This window comes from Neolamprologus brichardi, chromosome 3, assembly GCF_056152115.1.
Source record: "Neolamprologus brichardi isolate AB-2024 chromosome 3, ASM5615211v1, whole genome shotgun sequence".
NCBI classification, from domain to species: domain Eukaryota; kingdom Metazoa; phylum Chordata; class Actinopteri; order Cichliformes; family Cichlidae; genus Neolamprologus; species Neolamprologus brichardi.
The window spans coordinates 52,412,554-52,432,140 of record NC_142106.1 but is presented as its reverse complement, the minus strand read 5'-3'; the positions used below and the strand labels follow the sequence as shown (position 1 = coordinate 52,432,140).

The following is a 19,587-nucleotide window of genomic DNA, read 5'->3' as shown; positions in this document are numbered from 1 at the left end:
TCATCTCACCAAAACAGACCTGAAATAATCCCTACATGTTCCATTTTCATTTGCAGAAATGACAAAGCCAAAAACCAAACCATGCCCTTCCTGTCAGGCTCCAAACACCTGCAACAGGAAGACATGGATGCCTGGGCAGCCTGAACGTAAAGGAGGGATTGGAAAAAAAAAAAAAAAAAACAAGAATAGTTTAATAACAGCAACTGGGCTGCATCTGTTAAAAAAAAAAACAGAAATGCCATCAGGGTGGTTAATCAGCCCAGTTGTCAGTAAGTTTAAAAGTTCTGATCTAATAAGTGGTTGGTCTGCTAGACAATTCTTTATTAATCACAGTTGTCAATGTTTTCTTGTATATCATGAAGTAAGAAACTAACAAGACATGTATATACACATAAAATATGTATTTATCTAGAGCATAAATAAAGTTATTCACATTAAAATAACATCATCACACTAAAGACATCAAACTAGGAAAAACTTCAACTATTTTAATTTAAGCTACTTCTGATTTTTAATTTAATCGGCTATTAACTGAGAGACAAAACATTTCAAGATGGATTTTATCATACATTTACAGTTTGGTCGCCATAAATACTTTTTAACTATCTACAATAATAAAACAACAAAGATGCGAAACTTAAAGGTTTGTTATACATCCATTTGCTTACATGAAAGACTGGCTGCATGTTTTTCTTTGTTGTTCTAGCAGGTTTCAAAACTACACGCCCTGGGCTACCAGCCAATTCTGTTTCTTGGACAGTTTGACCGTAAGGGCCGTATAGTGGGGGACGCAATCACTCACATCGAACCAGCGGAAGGTGCTGCACGTGACATCCTCATGAAGATGAGGAAACTTTATGAACACATTCTGAGAAGTAAGATATGCTTTGTCCATTATCTGTAACCAGGTGTCCTTATCAGGTAGCCTATCCTAGCTGTCTTTGGGTGATACTCATGGTACACCCTAGATAAGTAGGCAGTTCACCACGAGGTACATAGAGACAAAGAAGATGGTGAAGACGAGGATAGTTCAGAGTCACCAGCTATTCTGTTCAACTCTACTCTATTCTGTTCTATTCTATTCTATTCTATTATTCAGCCAAGTTTCAGACCAGTAACCTTCTTGCTGTGAGGTGACAGCTGCCCTACATGTCCTGTGGCTAACATGAAAATAGTGTTATATATGCCTTATTACCTCCCCATGTGGTGTTCACATCACCAAAGCTAGCAATCGCGAACCTCTGGTGTTACCTGACTTAACAATTTTGTATGTGTGTGTGTGTGTATATTATGATCTTTCACACTCATGTATATACAAATGTAATTGTACAAATCTTCTCGAACACCACACCTGATAATTCTCTTTGAGACTTTCTAGTATAACAAATACATATGCAAACATGTTACCAATATGAACACAAAGATTCTTATACACTTATATACTTCTTAAGAGGTTTCCTGATTACCTCCCTGAGGTAGTTAGCATCACCACTGTACAAAACTCTTAAGTCACAGTACTAGGTTGAAGTGTCAAATGTTATGCACTACAAATTCAGGAAAGTAGTGTCATCAGAGGATAAAAGTCAATAGCTATCTGGATTTATAGTCACACTCATTAATTTATTAATGTGCAATGTAGAAAAGCACTACAGATGTCACACTACCCCCGAGGGACCTTGAACTGAATGATTTGGGTCAGTGAGGGTGTGAGATGACTTATTTGATGCCAATATTTACAAGTTGTAACTTTAGTAAAAACCTAACTGAAAACATGCAAATCACTACTTATCATGTGTTTATGTGTAATGTACATTTTCAACCCCTTTTAATGAATATTTAGTATTTAAAATTTTGCAGAATTACAAATTTCACCTCCTGCTAAAAGTTCTCCACCAGCAGCTGGACCATCCTCTGCTGACAATGTGGATGCTGGACCAGTCCCAGACCCAGAGGCTCTAAACGAGGAATTTATTCTTCATTTAGAGCCTGAACCAACATCTTCCCTCTGTCAGCCTCCTGCATCCTCCTCTTCCTCTCTGCTTCCTCCTGCATCCTCCTCTTCATCTCTGCTTCCTCCTGCATCATCCTCTTCATCTCTGCTTCCTCCTGCATCCTCTTCGTCTGTTCTTCCTCCTGAATCCTTCTCTTCATCTCTGCTTCCTCCTGCATCCTCTTCGTCTGTTCTTCCTCCTGCATCTTTGCTTCCTCCTGCATCCTCCTCTTCATCTCTGCTTCCTCCTGCATCCTCATCTTCATCTGTTCTTCCTCCTGCATCCTACTCTTCATCTCTGCTTCCTCCTGTATCCTCCTCTTCATCTCTGCTTCCTCCTGCATCCTTTCTTCATCACCGCTTCCTCCTGTATTCTCCTCTTCATCTCTGCTTCCTCCTGCATCCTCCTCTTCATCTCTGCTTCCTCCTGCCTCCTCCTCTTCATCTCTGCTTCCTCCTGCATCCTCCTCTTCATCTTTGCTTCCTCCTGCATCCTCCTCTTCATCTCTGCTTCCTCCTGCATCTTCCTCTTCATCTCTGCTTCCTCCTGCCTACTCCTCTTCATCTCTGCTTCCTCCTGTATCTTCCTCGCTGTCTCTGCTTCCTCCTGCATTCTCCTCTTCATCTCTGCTTCCTCCTGCCTCCTCCTCTTCATCTCTGCTTCCTCCCGCATCCTCCTCTTCATCTCTGCTTCCTCCTGCATCCTTTCTTCATCTCTGATTCTTCCTGCATCTTCCTCTTCATCTCTGCTTCCTCCTGCCTCCTCCTCTTCATCTCTGCTTCCTCCTGTATCTTCCTCGCTGTCTCTGCTTCCTCCTACATCATCCTCTCCTTCTCTGCTTCCTCCTACATCATCCTCTTCATCTCTGCTTCCTCCTACATCATCCTCTTCATGTCTGCTTCCTCCTGCATCTCCCTCTTCATCTCTGCTTCCTCCTGCATCCTCCTCTTCATCTGTTCTTCCTCCTTCAACCTTTCTTAATCTGTGCTTCCTCCTGCATCCTCCTCTTCATCTCTGCTTCCTCCTGCATCCTCCTCTTCATCTCTGCTTCCTCCTCTATCTTCCTCTCTGTCTCTGCTTCCTCCTGCATCTTCCTCTCTGTCTCTGCTTCCTCATACATCATCCTCAAACACCGTACACAAAGGATTTTCAAATATGAAGAGATAGTAGACAGGAGAGTTGTAAATGTAAGTAATTTAGCCTGCTGCTCTGCAGATTTGTTTACGTCTTTGGACTTCCCGGTTTTGAACTGTGCCTGACTGACTATCCATAAGCTTTTGTATTTGATGAATCTACAGTAATTCAGCCACTGAGTCTGTATTTCGCTCCAAATAGGACATTAAATAGGAACATACCACCTGATATGACCTGGTCGTGCTGCCTTCCTGATGTTTACGTTCTTTAAAGTCCTCCTGACATCATGCTCAGAAGGAGTGATTAATGTGGAGGTGCTCCTTCCCATTCAGTAACATCTGCTTCAGTTCGTTTTGCTTGTGAGCCACAATGTAAGCAGTGTTGCTTTGCTGACATGCACTCGATGCTGGCAGTACAAGCATTGTAGTGGTTCTTATGTTTTTGTAAACTAATTGTATAATATATTGAGCCATTCAATAGTACACAAATGTTTATAAGCTCCTTTTTGTATGCAACTTGCATGTCTTTCTTAATTAATTGTTTGTTTATATCATGTTTTTCAGGAAAAAGAAGAAGTTAAAGTCAAGTGGAAGCCCTGCTCAACATGGTATGTAGTAACAACTTTGTTGGACGGGAACAGACATTCATATTGTTGATAAATAGTTATCACCTCAATTTGAATTCATGTATTTGGACTAAAGTAAATTGGGAGCTTTTAGCTGTCAAGCTGCTCTTCTGTGAGGAGCCTGATAGCTGTCCACCTCCAAAGTTCATTATGAGTTTTGGAGGTGGACATGGTCAACACTTTTAAGAGTTGGCATAAGACTTTACTTCTTTATAGAGCTTATAGTTAGGGCTGGTTCAGGTCAAGCCTTAGTTATGCTGTCATAGGACCAGACTGCTGGGGGTTAGTTCCCCCCCCTCTCTGTCTGTCTCTTTCAGGGTTATGCAGGCTCAGTATTGGTTGAAGATGCAGTCACATCTCCTTTTACTAAAAACTCTCCCCCTCTCCCTCACCACCATCTGTAAACATACATGTCTCAGTAATGCAGTTCATGCATGTTACTAACTAAACTTCTTCCCTGGAGTTTCTGTGCTCTCTCATCCAGCAGGTTCTGAAGGATCGTGGCTGCTGCTGTGGTCCTGCTTGACGTCTACTCCACATATTATTACTCTCTGACTTGATTTGATTAATTTATATTACAATGAAGGTGTATAAAGCATGACATGAATATAGAAGATATTTCGTCCTAAAAAGTTGTCATATGTCACAACCTAAATGATCCTATTTTGTGTGTGTGTGGTTGTGTGGTTGTTGTTGTTGTTTGTTATGTTTTTCTCCTGACAGTGGCAAAGTGTGGGATGACACATGGGAACCTGCACAGTTTTACACACAGTAAACCAGGCACCACAGGTCGCAGAGATCGCACAGTTCACAGTTTGTAGTTCAGCATAAAAGTTCAAAATAAAATATTTACTATTCAATTCTAACCAGTGTCAGTCTCTGTTTCACTCTCTAATTGTGGCTTAAGTACATAAAACATTCATGAATCTGATCCATCAATAATATCTTCCCAGCACTCGATATCTCATAGTTTTACATATCAGCCAACATTATTGTCTACATGCTCATAAATATAGAAGTGACTTGGCTATTATAACATATTGCAAGTTAAAGTAATACTGCACTGCACGTATAGTAAGTAACATCTTGTATGAGGTGATTAGGGTCAGCAGTACTGTGTATGGGAGCCTAAAGCAAAGTTAACTGCACCAGTACCAGCTTCACAACATATTGTATATTATACGTTTCTACCTTTTTGTAATATGTCATCTGTCATGTTTAGATGCAGTGACAATTGCACATTTGGAGTCGTGGTCATATGTGGTTTTTATATACAGGGTATTATTTTTTTTAAATTGTCATTTTTTTCTATTTTTCTTGTTTGTTTGCACATCATTATTGTGTGCATATTGCATATGTAACATTATTTTTATTGTTAATATTATTATTAGATACCAAAGATACAATTTGATTAAGGGTTTTCCTGTCAAAATGTCAATAAAAATGCAATTACACGCGTAAACAATAGGATCAAAATACACTTTTAAAAAGTCTGTTGATCAAATACTGATTTTCAAAACATTCTAGAGGAAAATAGAGATAAAATAATCTGAATACTAACAGTGATCTTGGATGATGATGGAGGCTTGAATGGATTATTCTGTTTCAATCAATAGGTTCATATCTATGACAATAATTTGATAAGTTTAACAGGTTGGTTTAGGCCTGGCAATACAGCAAATATTCACAAACTTTTGTTTTTGAAGAATGTTGATCTTTTTTGGGATGAAGCTATCTGGCAACATGACACAGCCCTTTAACCTCATCTGTATGTCTATCATGTGGCTGTGGTACTGGGTTTTGGTTTGATGCATATGCAGGTTACAGCTGGGGAATGGCAGCATGTTGTGGATTGATTTGGCATGTTCAACCACTGTTACACCAAACTCTCTCACTTATAACATGATCAAGGCCTCTTACCCAGTATCATGGATTTTCTGTAGTTTTGGGGACACAGGTCCAAAGTCTGAGGCAGTAAGTCAGATCAAAGAAGGCAATGATTCTAAAATGGGAGTTTACTCGTGTCATTGTATATATCCAGGAATATGTGCCTGAGGATAGTTGTCATGAAATCAATATTAAATCAAAGTATTCCTTAATTACCACAGCTGGGATGAGTTCTCCAAAGCTGCCTGCTGTCTCAGGATCTGTCTCCAAAAAGAACCAGGGAGCGCTAACATGTTATGTTCTAAACTGATGAAGAAAATGCACATTAAACATAGTATAAACTTACTATGTTAAGTAATGTGAAGAGGATGCCTTTAGCTCCTATTGGGTTGGTTCCTTGATCAGTGCAATACAGAATCATTCATCGGGTTTGATGATTTAGCATCTGCTATTATTTTCAATCAATTCATCACCAAATGTAGAAATAAATAAAAGATGTGCTTACAGTCTGAGGAGATTGTCCCCAACACCACAGATCGCATTCACAACACTGTCCAGTGATGCTGCATCTCCCTGCAAAGGATCATCTCCTCCTCTCTCAGGCGCCTCACAGCCATCACCTTCTCAAAGACCTTTCTCTTTGTCCGGAGGTCAGCAGCAGCTACAGTTTAACAACATCAGATGGGAAAACATAGTAGCACATTATGATTCAAGAACAAAACATTCAACTACTGCTCAGATATTGGGAGTTTGTTTAAAAAGGATATTTAGAAATCAAGAGCTTACGTTCACTTGTGCTCTGCCAGGGCCAAACGTCGGTCTGGATGAGGGCATCACTGGATACGATTTGCTTTGTTGGTTCAGCGAGCTTGTTGTAGTCGTCAACAGCAGCCGCCAAGCGTTTCTTCTCATCTAAGATGACCTTGCGAATTCTGTGTCGCCTCTTGTTGCTATCTGTAAATAATCATAAAAAATTCACACCTTCACATAATGTATATATTTACATTTTAATCTACACTCATCAATTTGTTTGCTAGAACAAATCACATCCAGCTTAAACAAACCTGGATCTGATTTTATTCTGTTTACAAAGTAGCTGTACAAGCTGTACAAACTGAGCATCAAACGGTCCATTTCAAAGAAACTGTGACACCATTTTGTCTGTAAAGACTTTGTGTTCGCACTCTGATGATGACGACAAGCTCCTCTATTCGTGCCTGCAACGCTCCAAGGCTGCCATCAGTTTGATCCGTTTCTAAGTGAGAGGAATATTAATCAGAATACAGGATGAGTAACAGTCACCAAACTACAGTGGACTCTGTAATCACTGACTTGATGATATTCATTATAAGACATCTGGAGCCTTCATGTGCTGCATTATCATGAGATAACAAGTATGTTGGTGTTCAGGTTTATAAAACCAACTAGTACGACATCACTTCAACCCAGGTCCAATCCAATTTGATCAAACGCAACAACTTTGCCATCAATTGTGCTTTTACAAGGCTTATTTTTCATTGTTTGTTGACACTGTCAGAAAGATCTTAATTCTAAGTTCTTTAATGAGGCCATGGTGGGTCCTGTTGTTATACACGAGTGCATTATATTGAGACTCACCTTCAGCCCATTGCTGCACATCGGCCACCCATTGCACAGTGTGTCGTCATCCACACCCAGCTCATTTCTGCTCGCATTCAGGCTCTCCACTTGTTCTCTACGGATCCTTATGATCTAAGAATACATTAATAAATGTCATTCATATTGACATTTTTAGAGTACTGGTGTTTTTCCCCCATTACCACACACATTAAAATGGGTGTTGAAAAAATGACCTTTAGATATCTCTGGCTCAAAGTGCGGCCCAGTTGTTCCACTTTCCTTTTGTTCCAGCCCAAAGCCAGGAGGCTCAGCATGTCTGTTCGCCCTGCATTTCAGTTAGTATACAAATGAGAATGAATGAGCAGGAGACTGAGTGGAATCTCACACACAGACACACACCTGCTTTAGACGTGTACTTCGTTGTGATGGCCGCCCTAGACAGGAAGCTGTTTACTTGTTCCACCTCTTCTCCAACTGTAGAACTGGCCCCATCCTGAAACGCACCTCCCCATTTGATCTATAGAAAGGAGGTCACAATACATGACTGCTGAATTCATTCAACCTTATAACAAAATTTCTTAAACTCATCCAAGACTACAAGCTGCAGTATACCTCGCATATCCAAGTGTGAGCTTTTGCATGCATGACGGGGAGAAAAGGACGCATTGACAAGAGGTTCCTCAGCTCAGGGCACTGCTGAGCCATGTTGGTTAAATATGGGAAATATTTACAGGCCACATCGGAGCAAAGGAACATAATATGTCCTGGGACGCTAGCTGCCAACTTCCTCTGGAGAAAAAGGGGGTAAGCAAAGATCTCCCCTCGAAACATGTTCAATGCAGCTAGGAGGACTAACAGCAAACAAACAGCTATTTCCATGCCCTCTTCATCCAACTTCCCAGTGGACTTTTTGGTCGACTCCTTTGCTGCAGTCCAAGATGAAGATCCACACAACCCTTTCCCTGGGACCTATACACTCAAAGACACGACGTGATTACGCCCTATCAGGGACAAACTTTTTTAACACAAATGCAAAAGAATTTGCTGAATTAGCCTTAAGTCACGTTCACACAACACCTCATAAAAACCATGTTTTTATTTTTTTAAATACACATGGTGACAAAATTAAGTATGCGTTAAGATAAAGTCAAGTAAATAGTATTACGACAACACCAAGAGAAAAACAAAATAAATATCCACCCATCCAAATATGTATCCACACACACACTTATGTGTATATGGTTATGGCGTTAACGTCATTTTAACAAGATTAACGCTGACAGCACTGATATATATGTGTATCTTACATCCTTTGTGTGTCTCTGGATGTATTTCACAAACTCAGCAACTTTCTCATCTTTTTCAATGAAGACACCTTCAAAGTTCGCCTGCTCTGAAGTGCTGAACAAACACAGTGACAGTTGTTTGAAAAGAAACATCAAAATACAATTTTTGTACAAATCCATATTTGATTTATGTACACAATGCATAACGTACCTTGCATTTGATTGAAAGCGATAAAGCTTGCGGTTTCCATCAACTGACACGGCGAGCATGTCTGGAGTGCAGGCAGGACAGCTAAAGCATGGCTCCTTGCACATCCTGTCCACCTCAAACTTTACAGCACTCCACTCCAAGAAACTTTTACTGAAGGCATCAGCTGATATTCTGCCAGTCTTTTAAGTAGAGGACAAACAACAGAATATTCAAGGACAGTCATCATAAACATTTATTTGCACAATTTCCTTAAACTTGACAAATTTCTGGTGAGGGGGAGATTTGGGGAGTTGGTGGGACACTCTCTATGTCTATCAAAAATTGGAAACTGTTTCGCTCAGTCGTCTGTCCGGACCTGAATCAACCGGGGTTCCCGGAGATGCTTTATGTTTCACAATGGGTCAGTCCAACAGGACCTGAACTCTACCGTGTAGAAGCGGACCGTTTCAATCGTCCTGGTGACGACTTCATTTTTCTTAGTGTGTGTGAAGACAGGGAGGGTGTAATTGCAGACAGGGGCCTTGAAAACTGGAGGTTGAACCCATACCCCCTCACCCTTGAAGAACGTTTATCATGGTTTAAGGATTTGTTTTTTATTCAGTGGTCAGACTGGAGAGCACTGCAGCGGGTGTTTAATGAGGTCGATAAGACTATCAAGAGAGACAAGGTCAACTCTTCTTATGAGAATATTAGGAAGCGTCTTGTATGTGATCAGCTCGCACATGGCCCGAAGATTGGTTTACCTTCTGCCATGTTCAGGCCAAAAATCATCAAAAACCCTGAGGACTGAAAAAAAGAAAGAAAAAAAAACAAATGGTAGGTTGTCTATGTGTGAGAGACATTGGCATTATACCCAATATTTTTAAAAAATGCAATGTGTGGATTTCTTTTACAGACAACATCTGCCATATTGTGGACCGCTCAGAGTCTCCCCCTCCAGCACTGCTAATCCAGACCCCACCGACTCCGCCCCCCTATCCAGGATGCTCACAGGACTCTGCAGGATCACACCCGTCTGAGGAAACGGAAATCACCATTAATCTCACAACCTTCCACCTGCTGTCGATGGCACTGAATGAGTATGTGCAGGAGATATGTTATGGATGCCAATCCGGTCACCCCAGCCAGTTACAACACAGTTGCCTGTTTGAACTGCCTGTGTTTTTCTTCGAGACCTACTATGATGAGGTGATGGAAAAGCTCCGGACGCCCCGATTCATCCCGGCCATCCGTCTGTTTGTATGCTCATACAGTGTCAGTGAGGCTAAAGCACAAATCATCAGCACTGCAGAGCGTCTTCTGTGTGAACTGAGACCAGTGCCGCACATTGTATGCACCACTGATGAGAATGTCGGATACCTGCTAAATACCAATCATCACACCGCGGTGTTAAATTAGCGCTGCTCCACATGATTGGAAACTACTGGTCTGGGAGACACAAGATTTAATGTACATCTGTTATAAAAACCTTACTGTGCACTACACAGAAAATGAAATAAAAACGTATGCTAACACTTTTTTCTGGTCATTTGTGTTTGTGTTTGGTCAAAGTGATTATGGAAAACATGCTGAGAAAAATATATCACAACCCTGCACACCCAGGGGGTTTAGGAAGTGTAAAGAAGCTCCGTATTGCTGTCAGTGAGGCAACAGGCTTAAAGCCGTCATTACCTGACGTGGAGCGTTTTTTAAAAGGAGATGACACATATACTCTTCATAAACCTGCAAGGATACATTTCCCCAGAAATAGAGTTTTGGTTAACAGGACTGACAAACAGTTTCAAGCTGATTTGGTTGACATGCGTGAATATTCTGCGGATAATGATAATGTTAGGTACTTATTGACATGGATAGATGTGTTTTCTAAGTATGCATGGGTTAGGTGCCTTGAAACCAAGACAGGACAGGCTGTTGCTGAGGCTTTTGGTGATATTCTGAGAGAGGGCCGTGTGCCTGAAAAACTCCAAACAGATTTAGGGAAGGAATTTTAGAATAAATATTTTAAAAAAACTAATGGAGCAGTATAACATCACACATTTTTCAACCTTTAGTGAAATGAAATCATGTGTGGTAGAGCGTTTTAACCGCACCTTAAAGGGGAAAATGTGGAAATACTTAACATCAGTTAACTCGCGAAGATATGTTAATGTGATCCAAGATCTTGTACAGTCCTATAACATGTCTTATCACAGCTCTATCAAAATGACCCCCACCGAGGTGTGCAAAGATAATGAGAAAGCAGTCTTTAACACCCTGTACAAAATGAAACCCCAAAAACCGGTGACTTTTAAATTTAATGTGGGTGATACAGAGAGAATATCTAAACTACGAGGCATATTCTGAAAGGGTTACCATCAGACCTACACAGACGAGTACTTTACCATAAAGGAGCGTTTAGGAAGAGACCCTCCCGTATACAAACTAGAGGATCTCACAGGAGCTGCAGTGAAAGGTGTGTTTTACGAACCTGAGAAACAGCAGGTGACTACTGACAAAAACAAAAGTTTTAAAATAGAGAAAAAAAAGAGGACCGAAAAAAGTTAGCGCTGGTCAAATGGCTCGGTTGGCCTTCTCATTTGAATTCATGGATCCCTGAAAAAGACATCATTGAAGTGTGATTAACAGAGACGCCGCAGCTCTGCATACTTTAATTCTGCACCAGACAAAGACTGAGGAAGGAAGGAAGGAAAGGATAAAACGAACAACAACAACGCAAGCTTTTATGTGAACCTCTTCTCGAATGCTTCAGCACATGTTTATCCAGGCAATAAGAAATCTAATTTTAGAACAAAGCTAGCAAAACCTATTGTTTTAAATGAACTGTATGAGGTCGGTGTTACAGAATTTCAATACCCAAGACTATGGTTGTCTTTTCCAAAACCAGATTCGCGAGTGGAAATTTATGATCCAGTCAAAGATGGAGCATTGTCCATAACCGTGATTGAGCTGTCTGTGGGGCATTATGCATCTGTGGTGCAGATAATAAAATAATTAAATTTTAAATGTCAGCAACATCAAGCCACTACTGACATTAAAACACAATACAGTGAAGTTAGTAACTATGTTAGTGTTATGGGCCCTAGGGGCACAGTTCTCACATTTAGAGGGAGACTGGCAGAAATCTTAGGATTCAAATCAGAAGACCCGTTTGTACTTCATTATAAAAACACATACGCACCACATCCTGCAGACATATACGGCGGAAAATATAACATTTTTATTTATGCAGATATCGTTGATTACCAGCTTGTGGGTGACGCCCATGCACGGCTATTAAGAGCAATAAATATAACAGACGATGACCGTCGGGTAGCCATTCTTCAATTTGACAGCCCACACTACACACCAGTCTCGAAATCCTTAATCGATGACAGAGAAATTGATTTGAAAGACGACCAAAATCAACACATACCCTTTTTATACGGGAAGGTGTTTGTCAAACTCCACTTCCGACCCATAAGACACCATTTTTAAAAGATAAGGATGTCTGTCTACAACACAGATGAAGCAAAATATGTAAGATATTATTTAAATCAGGCTGGTGGTGAATTGAATGGTCATATTGGGACTAGCACGCAATATGGCGCAGGTCTGGGAGGTTTGTTCCGCAGCCTGTTTAGAATTGCTGTACCGTTGTTTAAAAAAGGAGTCAGCATAGTCAAACCCCACCTAAAAACAGCAGCATCAGGCATAGTGTCTGATGTGATATCCAACATAACCAAGCCAACATCTACTAAGCAGGATGGCAACGGCTTATATGTGTATACACCCAAACCTTCTAAGACCCCTCCCACTGCACGCATGCGTGATACACCGCCGTCTAAAAAGCGTAAAACAACAAAACCCGCCAGGAAAGCCACCAAACGGAGACAACCACGTGGAGTGAAAAGACCCAGAAACAGTCGTTCAAAAACTACAGCATTTGACATCTTCTAAATGGCTCTGTTACACAACCAATCAGGAGAATGTCTAAAAACAGAGCTCGATCTTTTTACTGTCCCATACACACAAACGTTCATAGAGAAAACGACGTTCATTGAAATTCTGCCAGTTTCTGCAATCACAGACGGAGGTCCAATCGAGTTTTCCATCTCATCGTCCGGAGAGGATTACCTGGATCTAAACGATTCCTATATCTACACACGAGCAAGAATCACAAATGCTGACGGCACAAACTTAGGCAGGGATGCAAACGTGGGCCTTGTTAATTATCCAGGTTGTACCTTATTTAGTCAGGTAGATGTAAATTTGGGGGATCGCTTGATCAGCCAATCATCCAACACGTATCCATACAGAGGCATAATAGAATGTCTTATCAATTATAATAAGGAGACTTTAGACACACAGTTCAGCAGCGCTTTATTCTGTACAGACACAGCCTCGCACATGAATGATACATGTATAGAAGGGGAGAACCAGGGTCTGCTGACCAGAGGTACTTATACAGCGAATAGCAGTATTGTTGAATTGATTGCTCCAGTACACGCAGACCTGTTTTTTCAAGAAAAATTATTACTTAATGGAATCGATCTGTCGCTGAAATTTGTGCGCTCTAAAGACGAATTTGCTCTCATGACTGGAGCTAACACCGCGTATAAAGTTAAAATTTTCTCTTCCAGCTTATTTGTGAAAAAAATCAGTGTCTCACCAAGTGTCAGGCTGGCACACGGCAAGGCGCTGCATCATGCAAATGCAAAATATGCTGTAGACAGAGTTTCTTTAAAGACCTTCTCCATACCTGCTGGGGCAAGAATATCAACTAATGACAATTTATTTATGGGCAGGTTGCCTAAATTCGTCATCATCGCCTTCGTGGATAACGAAGCTCATCCTGGTTCTTTTATACGTAATCCATTTAATTTTGAAAACTGTGATATAGAATTCATGTGTTTATACGCTGATGGACAGTCGTATCCGGCCAAACCATTCCAGCCAAATTTTCAGAGAAAACACTATACCAGAGAATTTTATCAGCTGATACAAACCACTGAAGACATTTAAAGGATAGACCATTGGCCATAACACGTGAGGACTTTGGTAACGGCTACACATTATTCTGTTTCAATCTGGAAGCTGATGAAGGACATTCAGGGAATGTATCGTTAGTTAAAACTGGGAACGTGAGGCTGGAAACCCGTTTCAGAAATCCGCTACCCCGAACAATGAACCTGGTGTGTTACTCTGTATTTGATTCAGTCATCGAAATATCTAATATGAGACAAGTGCTGCTGGACTACTACTAAAGATTCAAAATGAATACAATAGAACTAACCAGCATTGTTAAAAGGATTTAGTAACAGGGCTCATCTTCTAGGCGTCTTAGCATGTGACCAGCTGCCAACAAAGACCATCAGATATCCATGCATGGGCATTGTGAATACAGATCCATCAGACTTACCTGGGAAGCACTGGTTGGCGTTCTATATCACAAAAGACTTTTTTGACAGCTTCGGTAACTCACCTGATAAGTTTTCCCCCGAGATAAAACTTTTTCTTTTAAAAAACACCGCTCGGATATTGTGTTCTGGGAGACAGGTTCAGAATGACTTTTCGGTAACCTGCGGACAACACTGTGTGTTTTTTTTCTATATCATGTCCAACAAGGAGTGTCTTATTCAAGACTAATTAATATGTACAGTGATAACCTTGTTTGTAACGATGCAATGGTTTGTCGTTTTGTTAACAAAATAAGACCTGTTTCTGTATGTTTTGAAAATAACTTTGATTGTGTACAGTGCGGATACTGATTCAAGTAACGAATAATAAAAGATAACAGAAGAGAATATCGTTTCATCTGATATTTATTTTCACCTAATTGTTAAAAACATTATTTAGTAAAAATACAAGCTTTAAACATCAGCATAAAGTTCAAAAAGTAGTAAAAAGGGTAAAACTGTCATCCATTTAACAAAACAATATAGACATAAATAAGAAAAAAAACACATAAGTAGTAGTATATAAAAAGGGAAAAAAATGCGAGAGTAAATTATCTTTTTTTCAAGAATAAGAAAAACAAACATAATTTTGAAATTCATTAAAAATCTATCCACCCGCTTCTACTCTGCCTTGATTTTTTATGTGTGGTAAAGAAGCTTTGATCACTCAGTGACCGCTTCTTTTGTTTCATTTGTTTCAACACTCGGGTCGCCAGTGTCGCCTTTATATTGGCTAATAGTCCTCCTCACCTCAGCATTAGGAAAAGCAGACAGAGGAACATTTAAGCGGGCGAGTGTTTTTAAAAATGTCGACCACCCTGCAGGCCATGAAACATCTGTTGCTCTACGTGTTGCTGTTGCACTTTTGATCAAATCATAGAGATGCGAACCTCTAATTCTCTGGTTGTCAATAATAATCTCACCTCTATCATTCCAAGAAACTCCCGACGCACGAGTGAGCGCTGTTAAAATAAGCTCTGCATTGTTTCTGCTCCTTTTTGCCATATAGGACAAAATCTCATCCGCAAACATGTCTTTTTGTCTGTCGCCACCAACATTGCTTTGGCGGTCAGATGCATCCTGACCGGTTTCAGAAGGCAAAGATAGTGTTAGCACATTTTTTTCACTCATGCCTTGTTTCACAAGTATCTCTAAAGAATGGCAGAATACATTTTAGCCTTCTCATCCAAATCTGGCAGCTGCAGCACTTCAACCATAGCTTTGTCTAGCTCGTTTTGTGCTACATGTCTGACGGAGCCTGTATGTTGTTGCTGCTGATGGTTTAACATGTCCAACTGATGCTGCGGGACCAAAAAACATTTTCTGTGTGTGCTCCATTTTCACCTATTTGCTATAAGACTGGTAATGAAGGGTATGGCAGCCCCTAATAACGGTAGCAAAAATCCTCCAGATTGGTTGATGGATCTTCTCTTTTTCAAACTTTTGACCTTTTTGTCTGCAACCAGTCTGATTACTTTTTTTTCTTTTTTAGTTGTCTGTACTGTTGATCAGTCAGCGGGATAACACCTTTCAAAACATTGAGCGATATCTCACACAGAGCATTAATAAAATCCATGCTTGCATTACAAATAATATTCCTCCGTACGCTGGGTGGGGATTTATACAACAACTCCAACAGTGCAATATTTCTCTGCATCCGTGAATACGACATCCTTTTTACCGCTTTATCCGTTTTTTGGGGATATAAACAACTTGACGATCTGACAACAAATTGGTTCTGAGTCTTAAATAGTCAGGCGTCTTGGATTTATAATCGATTAGAAGATACCCATGTAGGGTGGATGTGGCATCATCAAAAGCTTCTAAGAAGTATTTTGTATTACCTGGAAACATCTGTTTACCTAAAACTGAAATTTGATATTTATCTCTAGGGTTGTTAAACAGAATTAAATAATTAGTGTTCAACGAAATTGTTGCATAAACAAATTCTGAACTAAACACATGCAGCTCAAGTTCCTATGATGAACGTATTGTGTGAACACATTTTGAACTTCTATGCTGTTAGACGCAGTATTCATCGCATCGTCGATAATGATCAAGTTGTTCTTATCCGGAGGTAAAAGGACATCGTCACTCAGAGACTCCGGTATACCATTCACAAAGGTGATTGTTCTTATCTGAAGAAGTTGATTGTATAAAGGTTGCCAGCAGGAGTAGATGTAAATAATATTGTCAATTTTGGTTGAAATAATAGTGGATGCTTTTTCAATGATGCTTTTGACAAAGAAAATCTTTCCACAATTACTCGGCCCTCTAATAACTAAACTAAAAGGGTGCTGGAGCCTCCCATCAAAGGCTTGATCCTGATCAGTATCCATAAGGGAGTGTTGTATACACTGAAAAAAAGGCCATGTTGGATTTACTTGATTCAATAGTGGACATTTGTTGCACACAAATGTTTTGCTTTGGCAGAAACCTAAACAACTGAGTTAAATCAACACAACTTTTTCATATTCAGTAAACCTGTGCATTTTGTGTTCATAAAACACGATTGAAACATGTTCAGATGAAGTAAGTTGAGCTCTTGGAATATTTTAATCCTTCACAATTTTGTCATTTTATTTCAACACTATTCAATAACTTTTATCCAAATGCTACTTGGTCACTTAAATACTACATGTTGTCTTCATATTACATAATGTTCAACAAAATCTACAGTCTGGTTACCATAAAAATTGAATGGATTTACAATGACTACCATCCTCCGGGTTGCAGGAGGGCTGGGAAATAACCCTGAAGTGATAGGTTACGAGGCAGGGTGCACCCTGGACAGCTCACCAGTCTATCACATAGAAACAAACAACCACGTGCACTTACATTCACGGGTAATTTAGAATCACCAGTTAACCCTAACTCTAATAACTGCATGACTTTTAACTGTGGGAGGAAACCAGAATACCCAGAGAGAAACCACTGCAAACTAGCCAGAATGTGGATTTGAACCCAGGACCTTCTTACTGTGGAGCAACAGCACTAACCACCATGCCAACAATCTAGGAAATACAGGAAAGCTATGATTTCCTGTGTTTGATGCAGAATTTTTTTGTTTTTGTCCTCGACAGGTTAATCCACAATAAATAGCAATAGCATGCATTTGGTGTGTGTGTAGTTCTCTGCCTCTTATAACTCCAGTGATTTTCCTGCAGTTTGAAATCTTGTGCGAACTTGTGAATTTCATGAGTTCAGCAACTAACCGCTCTTACTAGATTGTATCCTGTCATCTCAACAAGAACAAATTAAGTTTTTGAATTCCATGCAAATCCTACATGATTTAATTACGTTCAAAGAAACATGAAATTATTGTGTTCAAATTACAAGGTAGACTTTTTTAATGTAACAACCACCCAGAGGTGGCTGCTCGACTTGACTGAGATGGATGCCTTCCTGAAACCACGATCCAAAGAGTGCGAGACTGAAATCCCGTGCAGTCTCGCGGGATTTAACATTGCTATATTATTGACTTACTTCACTTGAACATGATATGAACAATTTAATCTACCCTCTCTGCATATCATGTTGTTTCTACACTATATAGTTACACTTAACTTCAAAGCATGAGGCAATTGTGTTAAATACACACAAGATGCTTACGTAAATCCAAGAGCTGGCCAATCCCTTTTTTTCAGTGTAGTCAGGCAACACCCTTCTCTTGTTATAGACCACCTGAACTTTTTTTTACAACTGTTTCATTCCTAAGATGAAACCTCTTCTTATTGCGTTTGATGGTGTCAGACTCTGCAACTAAATGTGCATCCCTGTTGGCCACAAATGCCTTGACTAAGCCTTTCAACGATTCGTGGGTAACAACTTTAGAATTAACATAATTGAGTGTTACACCTTTACACTTAACCTGAGTCTTGCCCTGTTTTGTGTAATGAGCATAGCATTTTGGACCTCCAGAGTCAAACTCAGTAATGTGATCATCCTTTCCAGACCCGCCATCATTGAGCTCATCAGTCAGCTCACCGAGGTATGGTCCTAAAGGGGGCACCCACTCCCCGGGATGAGAGGTGAAGATAACTGAATCTGTGTCACAGTAAAGAATGCGTTCCTGCAGCTTGTCTAACAAGTCATACAGAGTGAGCCTCGCATAGGCCGTAGTCATAGCACTGACAAAGACATTCACATCCTTCACCCGCGACCCTCTACCATCAGCATGACACCACTGAACCATTGCAACATCATCAGAGATGAAACAAAACTGGCGTACGTCATAATGGTCACTGAACATCAGCTGTGTGAATCTGGCAGGGTCTGTAATCAGCTCGCAAGATGGCATATTTGTTCGCATGCAGAATCACCCCCAGAGAGAGTTCAGAAGCAGTTTATTACAACTTCTGATTGCTTTGTTTACAAAAATCTTATCAGGGTCAAGTCTGATGCCTTCTCTCTCATAATAGTCTTGAACAAACTTCTGCTGCTCCTCAGCTGTTTTGACATTTTTCAGGTATCCAGATGCCTGCTGCTTGAATTTCAAAGATGTTTTGACATACGGCTTAAACAGTGTGTCAGTCTTATTAGGGAAGTGCCAAACGTCAGTGATGCAGACAATCTGATACCCTTTTTCAATAGTCTTTTCAAGCTCAAAGGAAACCCAAGTACCTGACAGCTGCCTCTCACTCTCAGCATGCACACAATCACTGTGCTGGCGCTGCTCTTCAGCACATGTTCTGCAGAGAGGAAACATCAGCTTATTGTGGCACTTGTAGGTCAGAACAGGATGAAATAGACCCCACAGTGCACTTAACAAACCCGAAATGATTTTCAACTCTGTCAAAATTATTGTATATGATCTGAGGGTGACCTACTGGATCATTTTTCATGCACTGAACAGTGGGGTAAAGACTTGTAAAATCATAGTATCTGATCTTTTCATCTCCACCATCATCAACCTTGTGGTACAGTTTCATCACATTAGTCCTCCACCCAAACAACGCGTCTCTAGGGTCCAGAGGCTCAGGCTTTTTGTATTTGCGCATAAAGTCCTTGACTGACTGATCAGTCGACTTTAATGATGACCAATCACACCCCCACATGACCACAACATTAAGACCATAATGCATTCTTAGAGCATTCACCTTCTCACAACTTGCATGATACAACTCGCCATATGACAGCTTGGCGGCAGGGTTAACATCACTCTCGGGGTAGCAGCAGAGACAACCGTGATAGAAACACCCAAAGAATTCATATGCAGTTCTGCTGGAAGCATCAAATCCATCCACAAAATAAGGTCCTACTTTTTGTTCTCCGCCTCTGAGAGCATGCTTGATAACAATGTTTTGTTTCGTATTGAAGCCATTCAAGAGACACGTCTGAAAATGTCTTATTCTGATCAACATACGCACCGTGATGAGTCAGTGCCAGGGTGTCTCTTGGAAGAAACAAGGTTTTGAAA

At 40.4% G+C, this 19,587-nt stretch overlaps 2 protein-coding genes across 4 annotated transcripts in view; one reads left to right on the top strand and one right to left on the bottom strand.

Annotated features, from left to right (window-relative positions):
• Positions 1-19,587, top strand: part of LOC148105779 (protein NLRC3-like) — a 342,596-nt gene that overhangs the window by 91,334 nt on the left and 231,675 nt on the right. The window lies entirely within an intron of this gene.
• LOC148105789 (uncharacterized) lies at positions 7,544-8,837 on the bottom strand. The gene is made up of 4 exons (XM_087839022.1): positions 8,734-8,837; positions 8,544-8,637; positions 7,849-8,205; positions 7,544-7,753 (listed from the first exon to the last, which is right to left on the bottom strand). The coding sequence occupies exons 1-4, from the start codon at positions 8,835-8,837 to the stop codon at positions 7,544-7,546; spliced, it is 765 nt and encodes a 254-aa protein (XP_087695148.1).

Coding starts and splice junctions, on each gene's coding strand:
- LOC148105789 (XM_087839022.1), bottom strand. CDS start 8,837: ATGTGCAAGGAGCCATGCTTTAGCTGTCCTGCCTGCACTCCAGACATG. Junction 8,206..8,543: donor TCCAGAGACACACAAAGGAT/GTAAGATACACA, acceptor TTGAGTGTATAG/GTCCCAGGGAAAGGGTTGTG. Junction 7,754..7,848: donor CTCACACTTGGATATGCGAG/GTATACTGCAGC, acceptor TCCTTTCTATAG/ATCAAATGGGGAGGTGCGTT.